We start from the raw sequence: 15,178 nt of genomic DNA, 5'->3' as shown, positions 1-15,178 counted from the left end.
AACATGGCTACCAAAACGAATGACGGGCTACTTAGCCTTAAAAATCAACGTTTTTACGGTTGCGCCTTCGAAAGGGCGTAACTTATAATTTCTACAAACGATTTTTTTTAAATCTGAGCAGATTGAAGAATAAGTACATAAACGATTTGGCGTTCAAAGATTTGATGGCTATTTTTGTTTGATAATAACAGTAAATTATGCACCGTGAGCAAGCTTCTCAATGCATGAGAATATAGATTCTTATTTATCCATCGTTACATACTAGCTAGGTTAAGGTAGTGATATCTTCCGAAAATAAGTAATAATTAATAGTTGATTTAAAGTGTGATAGCTTCTATGTTCCTGTTTTGTTGATATGATACGCAGTAATAAATTATTATCCTACATGTAAAATAATCATATATTATTTCCAAGGTAAGTTACAATGCTAAGCGATGTTACTAGAATACTATAAGAATTCGATGGTTTTAATACACAAAAATCACATTTGCTTCTGTTCAGCATAATCCTAATCAATGACCAATTTTAAACTATCTGTCATAAAATTCTCAACACTTGTCACGCTGTAATCTCATACTTATAATTGTTGAATATAACCAACGCAGTTATATTGCCAGGTCCACTGTATCAAAGAGTCCAGCCCTCAAGTCTCTCACGCCTACAATCAGCCTCTCAGTTATTCATCGCCAAAGTGCACACGCAGCAACTCGGGAACCAATAGGTGTCCACGTACAAACTCTGCCCATCGGCGTCCAGCGTTAAAAGTCGCTTCTGAGAGAACTTCTGCTCGCACCTGGAATTGTACCCATTGGGGAGGCTGCACAGATTGGAGCACTCGCTTGACCTAGTTGAGGGGAGAAAATATAAACGATGCATCATTATTTCATACACTTTTAACAATTCTACATGTTCATAACAATTTTCTAAATTATCACGAGGGGCGACTGAACACTTACACGGGCAAACAAAGAGTTATGCAACTCAGGTGGAAAAATTCGGTCTTTGGAACTTCAATGGACTTCGCCAGGAAAGCATATCGGAGGGGTTCGCCTTAGCAGCGAGAGTGTGTCACTAGGATCTATTTCAGTTCTGGAACCCCTCTGCTATTAGCAGAACTTCGACCGCTTGCAAGGTAAAGTGACAACTAGAGCTTGCAATATCCGCACAAATGCTAAAGGGAGAACACCTGACGTTCCTTGAACAGCAATTGATGGAATCACCCTTGCTACCTACTATTGCGTAATCACGTTCCCCTAGCAAGAACGGTCTTCTTATGGGTTTCGATGAACTTGAAAATTTGCCCTTAATTTCGATGCACATATTTACATGTATCTACACGCATTCAGCCGAAGCCATAATCGTGAAAGGCTTTTCTCATATGATAAGTATGAGGGGCTTTTAATAAATGGAAGCGCACATCATTCATTTCCTGGTAAACCCTTTGACTTCCGTGTTGAGTGGGAATATTTCACTGGAAGTTTCTATTAACAGGAGGGTCCAGTTTAGCGTGTAATCATCGCATTTTGCAAGTTATGTTCAAAGCTAATTTTTAAAAATGGGAAAACATTTCAATCCATGGTATTTAACGGGTTTACTAATAGAAGAAGCATGAATAGCTTTTTGTAAGAAAATACACTGATGTCCCCTACTTCAATAATATGCATTTTTGCACGCATGCACAATATTGTAAATTTGCAAGATGTGGTTCCTCTTGAGCGTGATTGGCCATTTTTCTCTGAGTTTGCTATACACTCCCGTGCAAAAGTTTGGGGTCACCCCTCAAAAACATACAAAAGTGTTTAGTCCATATCTTTGTGAATACACGTCTCATTGAAATAATTGTTTTATTTATAGATGACTTTGCACCATTTTTCATACGTTCTCAAAAAACTTCTATTTTCTGAATCTGTATCGATATAGATGACATATTCATCTGGTTTTGAAGACATTGCGATGTTCCTTGGGGGACATTCCCCATATAAAATTTTATTGGCCGCCATTATGTTATCACTCAATTTATCAAAGTTCAAATAAAATGTGGGCAGTACAATGTCAGTCAATGAAAACATTCTTTGAAAAAATCATGCAAATCGGTTGAGTTGTCTCCAAGAAAACTGATCACAAAATGATGATTTCTGTTTTGAATTCAGTTTTCCACAATAGACTTTGCACAATAGTGTTGCGAATAGCTAATAGCCGAAAATGAGAAAAAAAAAAACCAGTAACAGTTTTTTGGAAGAAAATCTGATTATTTTTGAACTCTGGTTTTAAGATTTATTTATATTTTAATTACAAGTACAGGTATCTTGGTAATCGATTACAATTTAAAGATTGCATAACGACTCATATTAAATGCATGCATTGTTTTCTATTTAATTAAAAATCTATTTTAGATCAAATTTACCAAAAATGGGTATGTAAATTTACAAATTCACAACCAAATGTCTAATTGGGAGCGTCCATTTATGACGTAACGCTAAAATTGGAAACGTTTTGTCCCTTGGACGTTTTGTCCTTTCGACGTATTGACATTCGACGTTTTGTCACCTAACCTGTTTTCTCAATGCCTACTTTTTCCATGGATCTATGACAAAAGGTCAAAAGGACAGAAGTTCGAAAAACAAAAAAGGAAAAATTTCCCACCAAGGGGTTGTCTATAAGAGGCCCAGATAGCCGTAGCGGTAAACGCGCAGCTATTCAGCAACACCAAGCTGAGGGTCGTGGGTTCGAATCCCACCTGTCGAGGATCTTTTCGGGTTGGATATTTTCTCGACTTCCCAGGGCATAGAGTATCTTCGTACCTGCCACACGATATACGCATGCAAAAATGGTCATTGGCATAGTTAGCTCTCGGTTAATAACTGTGGAAGTGCTCATAAGAACACTAAGCTGAGAAGCAGGCTCTGTCCCAGTGGGGACGTAATGCCAGAAAGAAGAAGAAGGATTGTCTATAAATAACGTAGCATTTTATGGAGGAGGGGGAGCTTCACGAATTTGCGACGATGTACGACAAAAAGGAGGGAGGGGTCCCCCAACTAGTGGACGTAGCATTTTAAATCAGTTTTTTTTAAACAGTTTTATTATCAAATTTCTTAGTTTTACTTATTAAACTTGGATTAATAAATGACGATTTATATGGCAGAATTAAACATTTTCTAAGAAATTTTTAAATTTTCCTAATCAAAAGTTTAAAAAGTTATATGATTATTATAGTGTGTTCATGTCCAAATTAATTGATTTATAAATAAACAATTTCAAAGTTCAATAAGCTTATTCAAAATCGATGCTTTATGTAATACCGTTTTGATTCCGCCATATTGAACCTTCAAACCCCTTAACTTTCGAATGGTGAGTGAAGATTTGGATTCCAAAATATGAATAATTTTAAATAAATAGAAATGTGTGGACTTTACATGATTCTTATTCCGGACGCTCCCTTACTTTTATTCTAAATTTATATATATATATATATATATATATATATATATATATATATATATATATATATATATATATATATATATATATATATATATATATATATATATATATATATATATATATATATATATATATATATATATATATATATATATATATATATATATATATATATATATATATATATATATATATATATATATATATATATATATATATATATATATATATATATATATCTTTTTTCTAGAGTTAAACCGAGCTATAAAAGTGAGAACCTTCAAACGGCAAAAATTGAAACATTTCATGTGACATGTTTCTCATGCAAATAAGAGTGTGAAGCTGTCCGTAATATGGATCAAAACGGTATATTGTTTTCCTATTTGATAACAAGTCATAGATTCAACCGTTTCAGTTTTATTCATATTTTCAGATGGAGCTTTATTTCTTCTAAAGAATACAATATGTGTATATATGTAGGCAAATATTAATATTATTATAGTAAAACAAGATGTTTTATTTTATTGTTTAGTTTTTAATTGTGTAAGAATATATCAGTATGGGGAACGATAATGATGTTTAGTTAAAATATTATTATAAATGGAAAATTTGAAAAAAATCGCTAAGATTTTCTAAACTTTCCAAATATTACAATTGTTATTTTTTCTCTATCTGTCCACTGTTTGCTGAATAAATTTGATAATATTTTAGATGCATTTAGATAATAATGACGGAGATTTTCAAATTAAGGTATTTTGTTGATCATATTTACTAAAATCTGTTTCTTAAGCATGAATAATTAAAAAAAATACATATTCAGCTGTAAACTTGTTTCAGCTTTTCACATTTACAACAGCAAAAATACTACTAATTAAAATTAAACTGGATAACAAAATTATGTAACTCAAACAGGAAATAAGTTTGTTCAATCTGTTTTTCAAATGACGTTTGAGCGCTACGGTCCATCAAACTATTATTCGACAGATTATCCTGACGTTTCAGTCAGTAATTAAGGTGAAGTGAATCGTAGCCAAACCTCAAATTTTCAAGAGCACAAATCTGGAGAACCAAACATCCGTTTAAGCTGAAAACTTAATCGAATGGTCACTAGTTGGTGGTGACCAATAGATTAAGTTTATTTTAAGCTTTATTTTTCGATTTTGTAAGAATATTTGTTCTTAGCTATGCGACTATTGGTACACCGACCCTAGGTTTATAAAAAATTGTATAACATAATATATCTGAGTGGTACGTCTGTTTATCTGTGACATGAGCTTGATAAAGTTAGGCACTTCGCCACCACCAGAACCACCGTGCTCTACACGAAAATCGAGGTTTTCCCGTCAATGTTTTACAAGATACAACAGCGCTATTATTGAACTCGTGGGTAAATTCATTTTCCATTTCACCCCAAGCAGCAGCAAGACAGGCTGCTCGCTTTGAAACAACGAAGGATTTCATCGTGCTGTTTGTATGCGAAACAAGCGCGAACTGTATGGAGCGCTACCACCAGGGTAGATGCGCAAGTGTGGGTTGAATAAGTTTCGCTATCATCCGCTAGATGTCGGACAGGAAAGCGTAAGCTTTGGGTTAGTGTCATTAGTACTGGTGCCTTTTGCGTTCGAATGAAGCAGATGTGCCCAACCTTTTTGAACCGCGGACTAAATGTTGCTGAGCTGCACTACGTGGCTTATTTAACACCCGGGATCAAAAACATCTATAGGGATTATCAGCTATATCTCATCGACGGAACAACCAATTTTCGAAATTCTTTCACATACCTCATGTCCATATCCTTACATTTGGTACAAATGAAAAAAAAAATGTCCCTAGGGGTGTTCAAATTTCCCCAAGTGCAATTAAACCTTTTTTTGTTAACTGAAACTGCATGAGAATCGTGTCAGATTTTATTGAAGAAGTTAATAAGGTACCGCGGGGCAAGTGGGTAAATGGGGTAAGGGAAAACAATTGATATATTACACTGAATATGTGAAATAACATTTTGAACTCATGCGTAAACCTTTGAGGCCATTGAGAACATTACGATAGGTAAGATATTTCTGAGATTTTTCAGCCATTATTGCATAAAAGAGTGATAAATTTTTAACCTGTCAACTGTTACTCCGTAACAAGTTGGCAGCGTACAATCTTATTTTAATATTTTCAGTGGAAAAAAGTTGCGGAAAACAATTTCCTGTACCACTTCTTAGCTGTCCTCTGTGACAGTTTCAAACTGCAATAAAAAAGGTTTTAGAATTAATTCGACGTAGACCTAAAAATAACTAAATTTAAACACCGTCAATTTTCTTATCAGGTGGGGCAAGTGAAAAGTTTATCATTAGAGATTGAATTTGTGTTTTCTCTTTAAGTCGCCATAAGTAAACATGGTTCGCAATTATCAGAGAAAAACATAACGTGCTGATAATTCAAGAAACACTCTACTCAAGCGTTAAAAGCTATTAGGAATGGTACACAAATTATGTCACGCTAAATTTCAACCCCCCTTTGTCACGTTTTTTGTATGAGTCCTCCGAAATTTTTGTAAGGCTTGTCATGATTGGCTCAGCGTGACGTAATTTGTGCATGACCCCTTAGAAATCATGGAACTTCTCTAAAAGATGTTGCCAAACATTACAATATTAATATGTCTACTTCGGGCAGCCAATTAAAAGGAAGATGTTGACTGAAATGTTGCAATATTAGAGAACACACGGAAATCTCGTGGAATGTCTATGTAAAGCTAGTTCAAAACATAAAAATGGGATATAGGTCTATCCACATAAAAAAGATTCTAAATACGTTATTGAAGGATTCCGTTTGATTTCTCCCGAAGAGTTATCCGACGTCATATCCGACTTTCTCAAAAACAAATAACGAGCGGTGGGAATTATACAGAGCAGAAATGCAATTGCTGTCCTATAATGTAAGAACTAACATTGGAAATGTTGCAGTTATAATGTTGTCGAATCATTTCAACTAACATAACTGAACAGAAGAAAATTCAAGTGAAAAGAATAACATTTTCTTTGTTTACATATTACTTATGTTATTGTTCATTGGGAACCCGACTAGAGATACATAACAAAAATATAATAAAATTTTATCAGAATATGATATGCATATCAAATTATGATATAATTTTGTTGGACACCGATATCCACAGAAAAAATTGAAACAAAAATATATCATATTATGTTACATTTATTTTAAATATATTTCTTTTTGTTTATTTTTAATAATTTTATAATAAGATTATTTTAATCAACTTGAGGTTTTGAATCAAGCGAAATATATATTTTTTATTTGAGAAGAATGAAAGAAAAATCTCTTGGGTTTGTAAAACCAGCCAAGTGGTAACAAAATGTTATGATCTTAATTTAATTATTGATTTATTGCAAGTGATTAAAAAGTGACTTGTTGCGACTTTAAATTCCTTATTTTATATCAAAACATAAAATGTATGTCTATTGCACCGAATATGAAGTTTTATTAGAATTTCATACATGTAATTGATAGAAAATACTGGTTATAACCATCAATGTTTCTGTATATTGCACGGAATATCATGTTTTGTTAGAATTTTCATATAATTGATCAAAAAGCTCGACACTTAATGAGTTACCCCGTATATTATATAGTATTATAATTTTGATACTTTGTATCAAAAATTATAACTGGGCTTGATATTTTTTTGATAGATTAAAAACATATTTTGTTATATTTATGTTACAATTCATAGAACTTTTTAATATAAATTTAGTTATTTTAACAACATCCTGCATCAAAATTGTAACAACCTATGTTCGATAAAATTTTCATATCATAATAACATAAGCTGATATAATTTTGTTATGTCGCAACCAGTCTGGAAGCCTTAACAAATGTTAAAGCTTATAGAAATCGTGGATATAACTGTTTATTTTTGAATTGATTATTCAAAACGGTAAACTTTTCACTTGCCCCACTTTTGGGGCAAGTGAAAAGTAAGGAGACATATTTCAAAAACTTTTTCTGTATTTTTTTCTTTAATTTTTCATAAAAATCAATTTCAGCATGCTGATTGATGGGAGTCAAGCTAAAAAATATACACGACCTCATTTGTTTCAATTTAAAGTCTCTAGAATTTGAAGAATCTCAACTATGCGAATTCCATTACCCACTTGCCCCACGGTACCATATATTGAGTTTCTCAGATTCGAAAAATCGTGAATAATAAGAAAAATAACTCACGTATTTAAAAGAAAACTATTTCGAGCATCCTTAACGAGGCATATTTGTATAGGTTGCTGATTTCGAGTGTAAAAACCCCTAGTGCTCTGGGAATGCATGCTAGAGGTTTGGAATCTTCAACAAAGTATTTTGGAATAAGTTGCACTACATTTTAATCCCTTTGGTTTTGATCTTAATTACTTGTAACTGATCTAGATCAGTTTTAATTTCTATTATGAACGTCCTTCCTTCTGCAATGTTATTCAATGAGACATTTATAAACGTTTTTTGATTTAAATTTGTTTGTTGAAGTGCAAAAATTATGTTCCAGCAGGAATATAAACTTTTGATTACACTCAAAACATATATTACTAGAATAACTAAGAAATACCTTTTTTCTTAACTGTTTGTCTACGAATAATAATTCGAAGCAATGATATGTTTTCTCTTCGACATATATTTTATTTCAGTAGACTAGAGAACATTTTTGAGGAGTAATAGACAATCTAAAACAGTCAAAATTTATTTTAATTCAAAAACATAAAAAACAGCTTTTTAAGATGTTTGCCTATAAATCATGGTGACATGTAGTTTTTTTGTCATAAACTGGATTTGTACGTGTCCTCCAGTGTACAAGTTTGAGCAGAAACAGAAATTTTGAATTACACTCAAAATTTATTTCATTAAAAATCCTACGGGAAACCCTAAATAATCACCACGTTTGCCTGTAAAACAATGTTCAAAGCAATGACGTTTGGCCTGAAATAATATTTTTGGTTACACTCAAAATTTATTTTAATAAAATACATAGGAAAAAACTTATTTGTTTTAATTGTGGGCCTTTGAAACTAGTTTTAAAGTTTGACATGTAGTATTTCGACAAAATTTTGATGGTTCAAGAACAGTACCTATATTTAACCAGAAAGAGAAACTTTGGATCACATTTAAAACTTCTTTAAAATTACAAAAACCTCTAGTTTTATAACCTGTAAATCTGAACTGGAATCCACGAAACATACCTTTTTTCAGAATTTAATTTCTAGTAGAAATCCAGTTAATTTTAAGATAAAATAACCATTTTTAATTACACTCAAAAATCCATCAACTAAACACAACTAAGAAAAATGCTGTGTTTACCTGTGAAGTTAAAATTAAAGCTTTTATTCGATAAAAATCCAGATTAAAATTCAAATTTCTTATAATTTTGATAATGCATATATCCGTTTAGGAGAGCGAATTTCATAATTCTTAAAGCAATAATTAAACCAAATACTATTCAAAATCAACGTACACTTAAAAGTTCTCAAAATAGACAGTACAGTAACCCCACGCAGTTGAATCACCCACAATTTATGAATCAGCTGATTCAAGAAGACAAAACTATTATCAAACTTATCACAAAACATTACAAAATCATTTTTACTGATAAGCAACACATAGTGTTCAGTCATTCCAAGCCATTTTATCTCAGTTAAAAAGCTCTTGATCGCGGTTTGAATCAACAATATTACTAAATTATTTTTGTAGCTATTTGGGCTGAAATTTTTGCCTACTTTGTAAGCCGTGTGGCTATTGATGCTTAGCTAGAAACGACGTTTTAAAGTTTGTTTCAATGTGTTTTTTTTTTTTTTGTGAGTGATTAAGCCCCAGACAACTTTTACAGATTCAATAAACATAGCTATGGAAGATAAATGCGTATTTATACGGATTTGGCTAAGATTTTTGAGTAAAATACTTGATCAATAAATTGTGGGAAATATACACACCAGTCACATTTTATGAATCAGCGTTCAAGCTACTTGTGCTTAGTAAACTGATTCTTAGTTTCAAATTCTTTCCAATGTATAATTTTGTTACGGGAGAGCAAGAGTGGTTTGGGACCGTTCATAAACTACGGAATTTTTTTTGTGGAAAAGGAATCTGAACATACAAATGAATTTTCATGATTTTGGAAAAAACAAATTCTTATGGAAAAAGTTATTTTGGGGGTTTATAGTCTTATATGGCTTATTGCGGACGTTTTTTATGTAAGGCCTCAAAGATTATTATGTCGATTAATTTTTGGATAATTAAAAAATCCTAAATCTGTGAGGAACAAAAAGAAACAGTATAGACGCAAAAAATGTAAAGAATTTTTTTAATTACCCCTGATAGGTTCTTCATAATTTCGCTATACAAACGGGGTATTGCTTCTGCAGAAGGACCAAAAGCAACGAATGGAAAAGAAAAGAACTGGTTTGCATCCTCTCTGATTGATATCAATACCAATTGTTTGTCATTTTATGATCACTTTTGTTGCACGTAAGTTTTTTTAGATCAACTCCCAGGCTAAACTGTTGGCTTTTTTATCAGACACATGGAGAAGTAAAAGATATTCACACTTTTTAAAAATAAAAACATCGGACAACTTTACTAATAAGAGAAAAATTGAATTCACAAATTTTCATATAATACATTCAGCTTCAAAATTTGCTTCTTCTCTTTGGAAGAATGATGATGACTCTTGTTCGACACGAGGTCCAACCGCAGATAAGTTCGCTATGGGTTGATCACAAACAATTTAAAAGTTTTGCACATGGAAATCGATAGCAAAGCTCATCGATTTCAACATAACAAACTCATTGCGCAAAATCGATTGATTGACCAACTTGAACGTAATGATTATGACACAAGCTAACCATAAGCAAAACACACTGAATCCGTGTTGGGTGATAATCTATGCGTCCATAGGTGGACGCATACAAATCTGAAGGGAAAGCTTCGGAAACTTATGTGGAAAAAAATTGGAATCTCTCTAATCGGTTGATGAATCAATCCATGAACCAAAACAACGGAATATAATGTGTAACACAAACGAAGTTTCCAAGAAAATCACAGCAATTCGATATGAACGTTCATGAATCGATCCATAATTTTAAATTCATAAATCGAACGTGTGAATTTTTATCACTGCAGTAAAGACATTCGAAAGTTCAAGCATTTACGAGTTCAGCAATCGAGATCTAATGATTGTCTAATTACACTACCTGCCATCATCCTCCAAATAAACATGCTCCAGAAGCATATAAATCCACAAATTCAATGTTCACTAGTTCAGCCCGCTCAGTAGCAACATTAAAAATCATGCAATTTCATGCAGATTCTTGAAATACTTGGTTCCGGTTCACCTCCGGATGTTTTTTTTTTTTTTTTTTTTTTTTTTTTTTTTTTTTTTTTTTTTTATTAGTATCATTCCAAACATTACATTCATTTCTTATATCTAGGTGTTCTGTGTTATTAGACAACACTATCATCCTAATTTGGTAAAACAAATTTAAGATTTAATTAACATTTTGTTAACAACATATTACATTTCATTTGCCGTAGCGGTTCAGTGTTTTTACAGGTGAGTTGATTTCACCTGCTTATAAGAGAAAAAAAAAACGTTTTTAATATACTTAACCTAACTTAACCTAAACATATAACGCATTAATCGTGGCAATAGAAGATTGTAACGATTTTTGCCTGAAATTATTAATGATTGTATTTGACATTTGTTCCAATGTTTCAACATTGGATATTCTATGTAACTCATTGGTACTATACCAGGGAGGAAGCCTCAGAATCATTTTCAAAATTTTATTTTGAATTCTCTGTAGAGCTTTCTTCCTGGTATTACAACAGCTAGTCCATATTGGTACAGCATACAACATGGCTGGCCTGAAAATTTGTTTGAATATCAAAAGCTTGTTCTTAAGACAAAGTTTTGATTTTCTATTAATAAGGGGATAGAGACATTTTACATATTTATTACATTTGGGTTGAATGCCCTCAATGTGATTTTTGAAAGTTAAATTCTTATCTAGCATGAGCCCACCTCCGGATGTAATCAATGTTGTCCAAGGCAGTGTTCTAATAAACATATGAACTATATAGCATTTAACTGCAAAATAATTGAAAGTAAATAGCTGATTCATAAATCCTGCTCACATTGATTCATATTTGTGGACAACTTTTTTGCCGATTCATAAATTGTGGTTTACGACAATGTTCAAATAAGTGATAATTTCAAATGTTTTCAACAAATTTAATTACAGCATTGTGCATGAACTGCAGGTATATACCCCTCTTTACCGTTTGGCATTGATTTCATCAAAAAATATTGTTTATTTTGCTCTCTATAATTAATCAAATTTAAGCTGAGGTTTAAATGATTCATAACTGTGGGCCCAGTGTATATCTCACTGAGATATAAACTTATTGAGTTAAAGGCACTTCCTAGTTTTATCTGGTATACTTTTCAACACAAATTCAACAATGCACCAATCCATGCGATTAAATATGGTATTTGTTGACAGTTTTAAAGCTCCATTGAACATGTTTGGAATAAGAAATATTTTTTTATCAAGCGCTAACCCTATAACATGCAGATTCTCCTCGACATGTATTCAGTTGTGAAAGCCTAGTGAATATGTTCAGAAAGAAAAAGGAATGTTTGATTACAATCCAAATTTCTTTTGATTCAAATACTACGTAAACCCATAATTTTAAACCTGTTCGCCTACACTTCTAAATTTCAAGCGGATAACATGAAGTTTTTTTTACATAAATTTGAATACAAAATATTTGTGAACATGTTTGAGTAGAAATCCATATTGAGCTTGAGCTTGAGCTCGATTGGCCGCCCGTGGATGCTACTCCAGTATCGCCAGATCAGCTGCACTTACACAAGGAACCAATCGAATGACTGCTTGGGACTAACAGACACCCTCAGTGTATAAGTGCTGGTGATCTTCTATTTTATAATGGCGCCTGCCACGTCAGAATGCTAACCAATGTGGGGAAGGAGGAGGAAATGATGTTGCACTTATACTAGTCCACTGTAGACCGTGGAGTCCGACTGCATCTACGCCAGTTCATGCGGAGTGTATGGATTGGGGGAAAGGCATGGCAGAGAGGTTTGCTTTTGTGTAACCATCAGACCACCAACCCCGTTTGAGCAGAAATCCATATTATATCAAAAGTTTGTTCCATTTAAAAAACTACGAGAACACATATTTCAAACCTTTTACAGGTGAACCAAAATTTATAGCGGAGTATTGTAATTTTTCTACGTAGAAGAAATTCATCACCCATATTTGCGTAGAAACCAAACCTTACCAAATTTCTTACAGATTGCTTTGAATGTTGATGGTCATATAAAATTTACAGGGTAATAAGAGATCAATGCCTGCTTTAGCATCTTAAATTGACCTCTACAATCAATTTTATGTCAAAAAAATTACAAAAAAATGTCAAAAAATCTAAAGGGATCAAAATGTAGTGCACCTTGCTCCAAAATACTTTGTCGAAGATTTCAAACCTCTAGCATGCATATCAAGAGCACTAAATCATTTGGCATGCGGAATCCGCGAACCATACATGCCTCGTTAAGGATGCTCGAAGTATTTTTTGCTTTACATGCGCGATTTGGATCATTCGGTTTGAAAAATCTTAAATTTTGACATTTGTGGTAAAATCTGACACGATTTTTATGGCGCATCTGTGTGCGAAAAAAATTGTATTGATTTAATTCCTCTAGGGGAAATATGAACATCCCTGGAACAATTTTTCCCTATCGTACTAAGCTATGAAATATGGATATGAGATACGTGAAAGAATTTTGAAAATCCGTTGAGCCGTTGTTGAGATATGGCCGATTGTATTTTAAGGTACAACTGATATTTGATCGCGGAGCTCCTAGTGTTAATGGTGGTAATATGGCTGTCAAGAGCACCATCAACCCAATTTCCAACTTCGTTGAAGGCTAGTACAGTTGAAGGTATTAGAAGCAAATACTTAAATATAAGTGACGAAAATCTGATTTTGCGGAAAACCAGAAGTGTTTTGTCATTATATATTAAATGTATGGACATTAAAAGAAAAACAAATCAATATGAATTATTTTTTTTTTTTGTTGGACGGAAAAAATCACATAAAAATACTATCACTTACACCCCTCAATTGGTATTAAAATGCATCATCGGAATGTAGTGCCAAAATACGTATTTTTTTGTTCCAAATCACATATTTTTCCAGCAAGATCATGTTTAAGGCCGCAAGTTCGTATCTCAACGGTCGATGATCGTTCCGGTACGGACATTTTGTCGACCTCTAATGGCATAGAAATATTTCCGTGTTTACCATATGATATACGCTCGCGAAAATGATCGATTGGCAAAAAAAGATGTCAGTTAATAACAGGTTCTGTCCTAGTTGAGACGTAAAGGCAGATTGAAGTAGAAGATTCCAATGAAATCATTTTTTTGTTCTTTATGTGTTGTTCTTTGTGTGTAATATAATTACAGGTTGGACTCGATTATCCGGAGTTTGGTTTTTGATATTCTTGTTTTTCATGTTTAATGGATAAAGTTCAGATCATTTGGTATTGCAGTATAAAATATGAATGGTTTTGAAGTTGAGTACATAGGTAAGAGAAGGGGGATTTGAAAAAGGGGTTTTTGTGTATGCTGGCTAAAAATATTTTTCTTCTCAAGACTCCAAATGTGACTAAAAATAATATCTGGCTACACCGCTGCATCATATAAATAAAACAAAGAAAATAATTTAGTTATTTTATCGCAGATTTTAATTTTTCTTTTCGTGATTCGATTATTCAGAGTGAAAAAAAATCTATACTCCGGATAAGCGAGTCAGACCTGTATCTACCATCAGCAATGCTGTTTTTAAATATATAAGTTTTTTTTTTTCTAAATATGAGTAGAATGCATTACAAACTATTGATTGACGTACTTCGGAGTAACATTGATCAGTTTTTCAAGTATTTTTTAGATATTTGACAAGGAAATGCGAATATTGCAAGTTTTAAATTTTTGAAACAAGTACTGGTATACATAGACTGTATATTATTTTATTTTTGTTGTGAAAGTTTCAAAAATGTTTAATAAATAGTTTAATTGAACATGTAAATTTTATTAGATTTTTTTTTTATTAAGCATATACTGTGCTGTTTCGAGTTGCCTATCCTCTGGAAGCTGGACACTCGCCTTTTTAACGGTATTTTTGGATTAATTTTCGATTTTTTCACAAAAGATCCAAAATTATGACGTTTTCAACGTGCTGCATTCATAACAGTTAACGAAATAATAATTGTTGGGTGGCTGGTGTAAATCAAAACCGGTGTCCTGGATTCAGACGGACGATCGACGGGATGAGCTCGAGGGCGTGGCTGAATTTGTGTACCTAAGATCATTGATAACGTCAGATAACATCAGCAGCAGAGAAATTCGAAGACGTAACATTCCGGAAGTCGATTCTACTACAAGAACTTGCGGTATGGTAAACTTCACCTCCGTACTAAAGCTATCAGTGTACTATGGCAAATATTTGGCTTGAATTGCTACAGAGACAAACAAATGTTTGACATCGCAAAAATTTGGTCAGTGTATAAACCGATGTTTATCTGTTGATTTATGCCTAGCCAAATATTTACAGAGTATTTGAATACAGCCTATGGATGAGAAGAGAAGAATGAACTTGCGCAACTCTA

At 32.7% G+C, this 15,178-nt stretch overlaps 1 protein-coding gene across 1 annotated transcript in view; it reads right to left on the bottom strand.

Annotated features, from left to right (window-relative positions):
• Positions 1-316: 316 nt before the first annotated feature.
• Positions 317-15,178, bottom strand: part of LOC5573010 (protein spaetzle 5) — a 53,381-nt gene continuing 38,519 nt past the window's right edge. Inside the window, exon 6 of the mRNA XM_001654288.2 lies at positions 317-844. Within this exon, the coding sequence (XP_001654338.2) occupies positions 673-844 (172 nt within the window). The 3' untranslated portion in view covers positions 317-672. The remainder of the gene's footprint in view (positions 845-15,178) is intronic.

This window comes from Aedes aegypti, chromosome 2 (assembly GCF_002204515.2).
Source record: "Aedes aegypti strain LVP_AGWG chromosome 2, AaegL5.0 Primary Assembly, whole genome shotgun sequence".
Classification (NCBI taxonomy): domain Eukaryota; kingdom Metazoa; phylum Arthropoda; class Insecta; order Diptera; family Culicidae; genus Aedes; species Aedes aegypti.
This window is presented reverse-complemented; position numbering and strand designations above follow the sequence as displayed.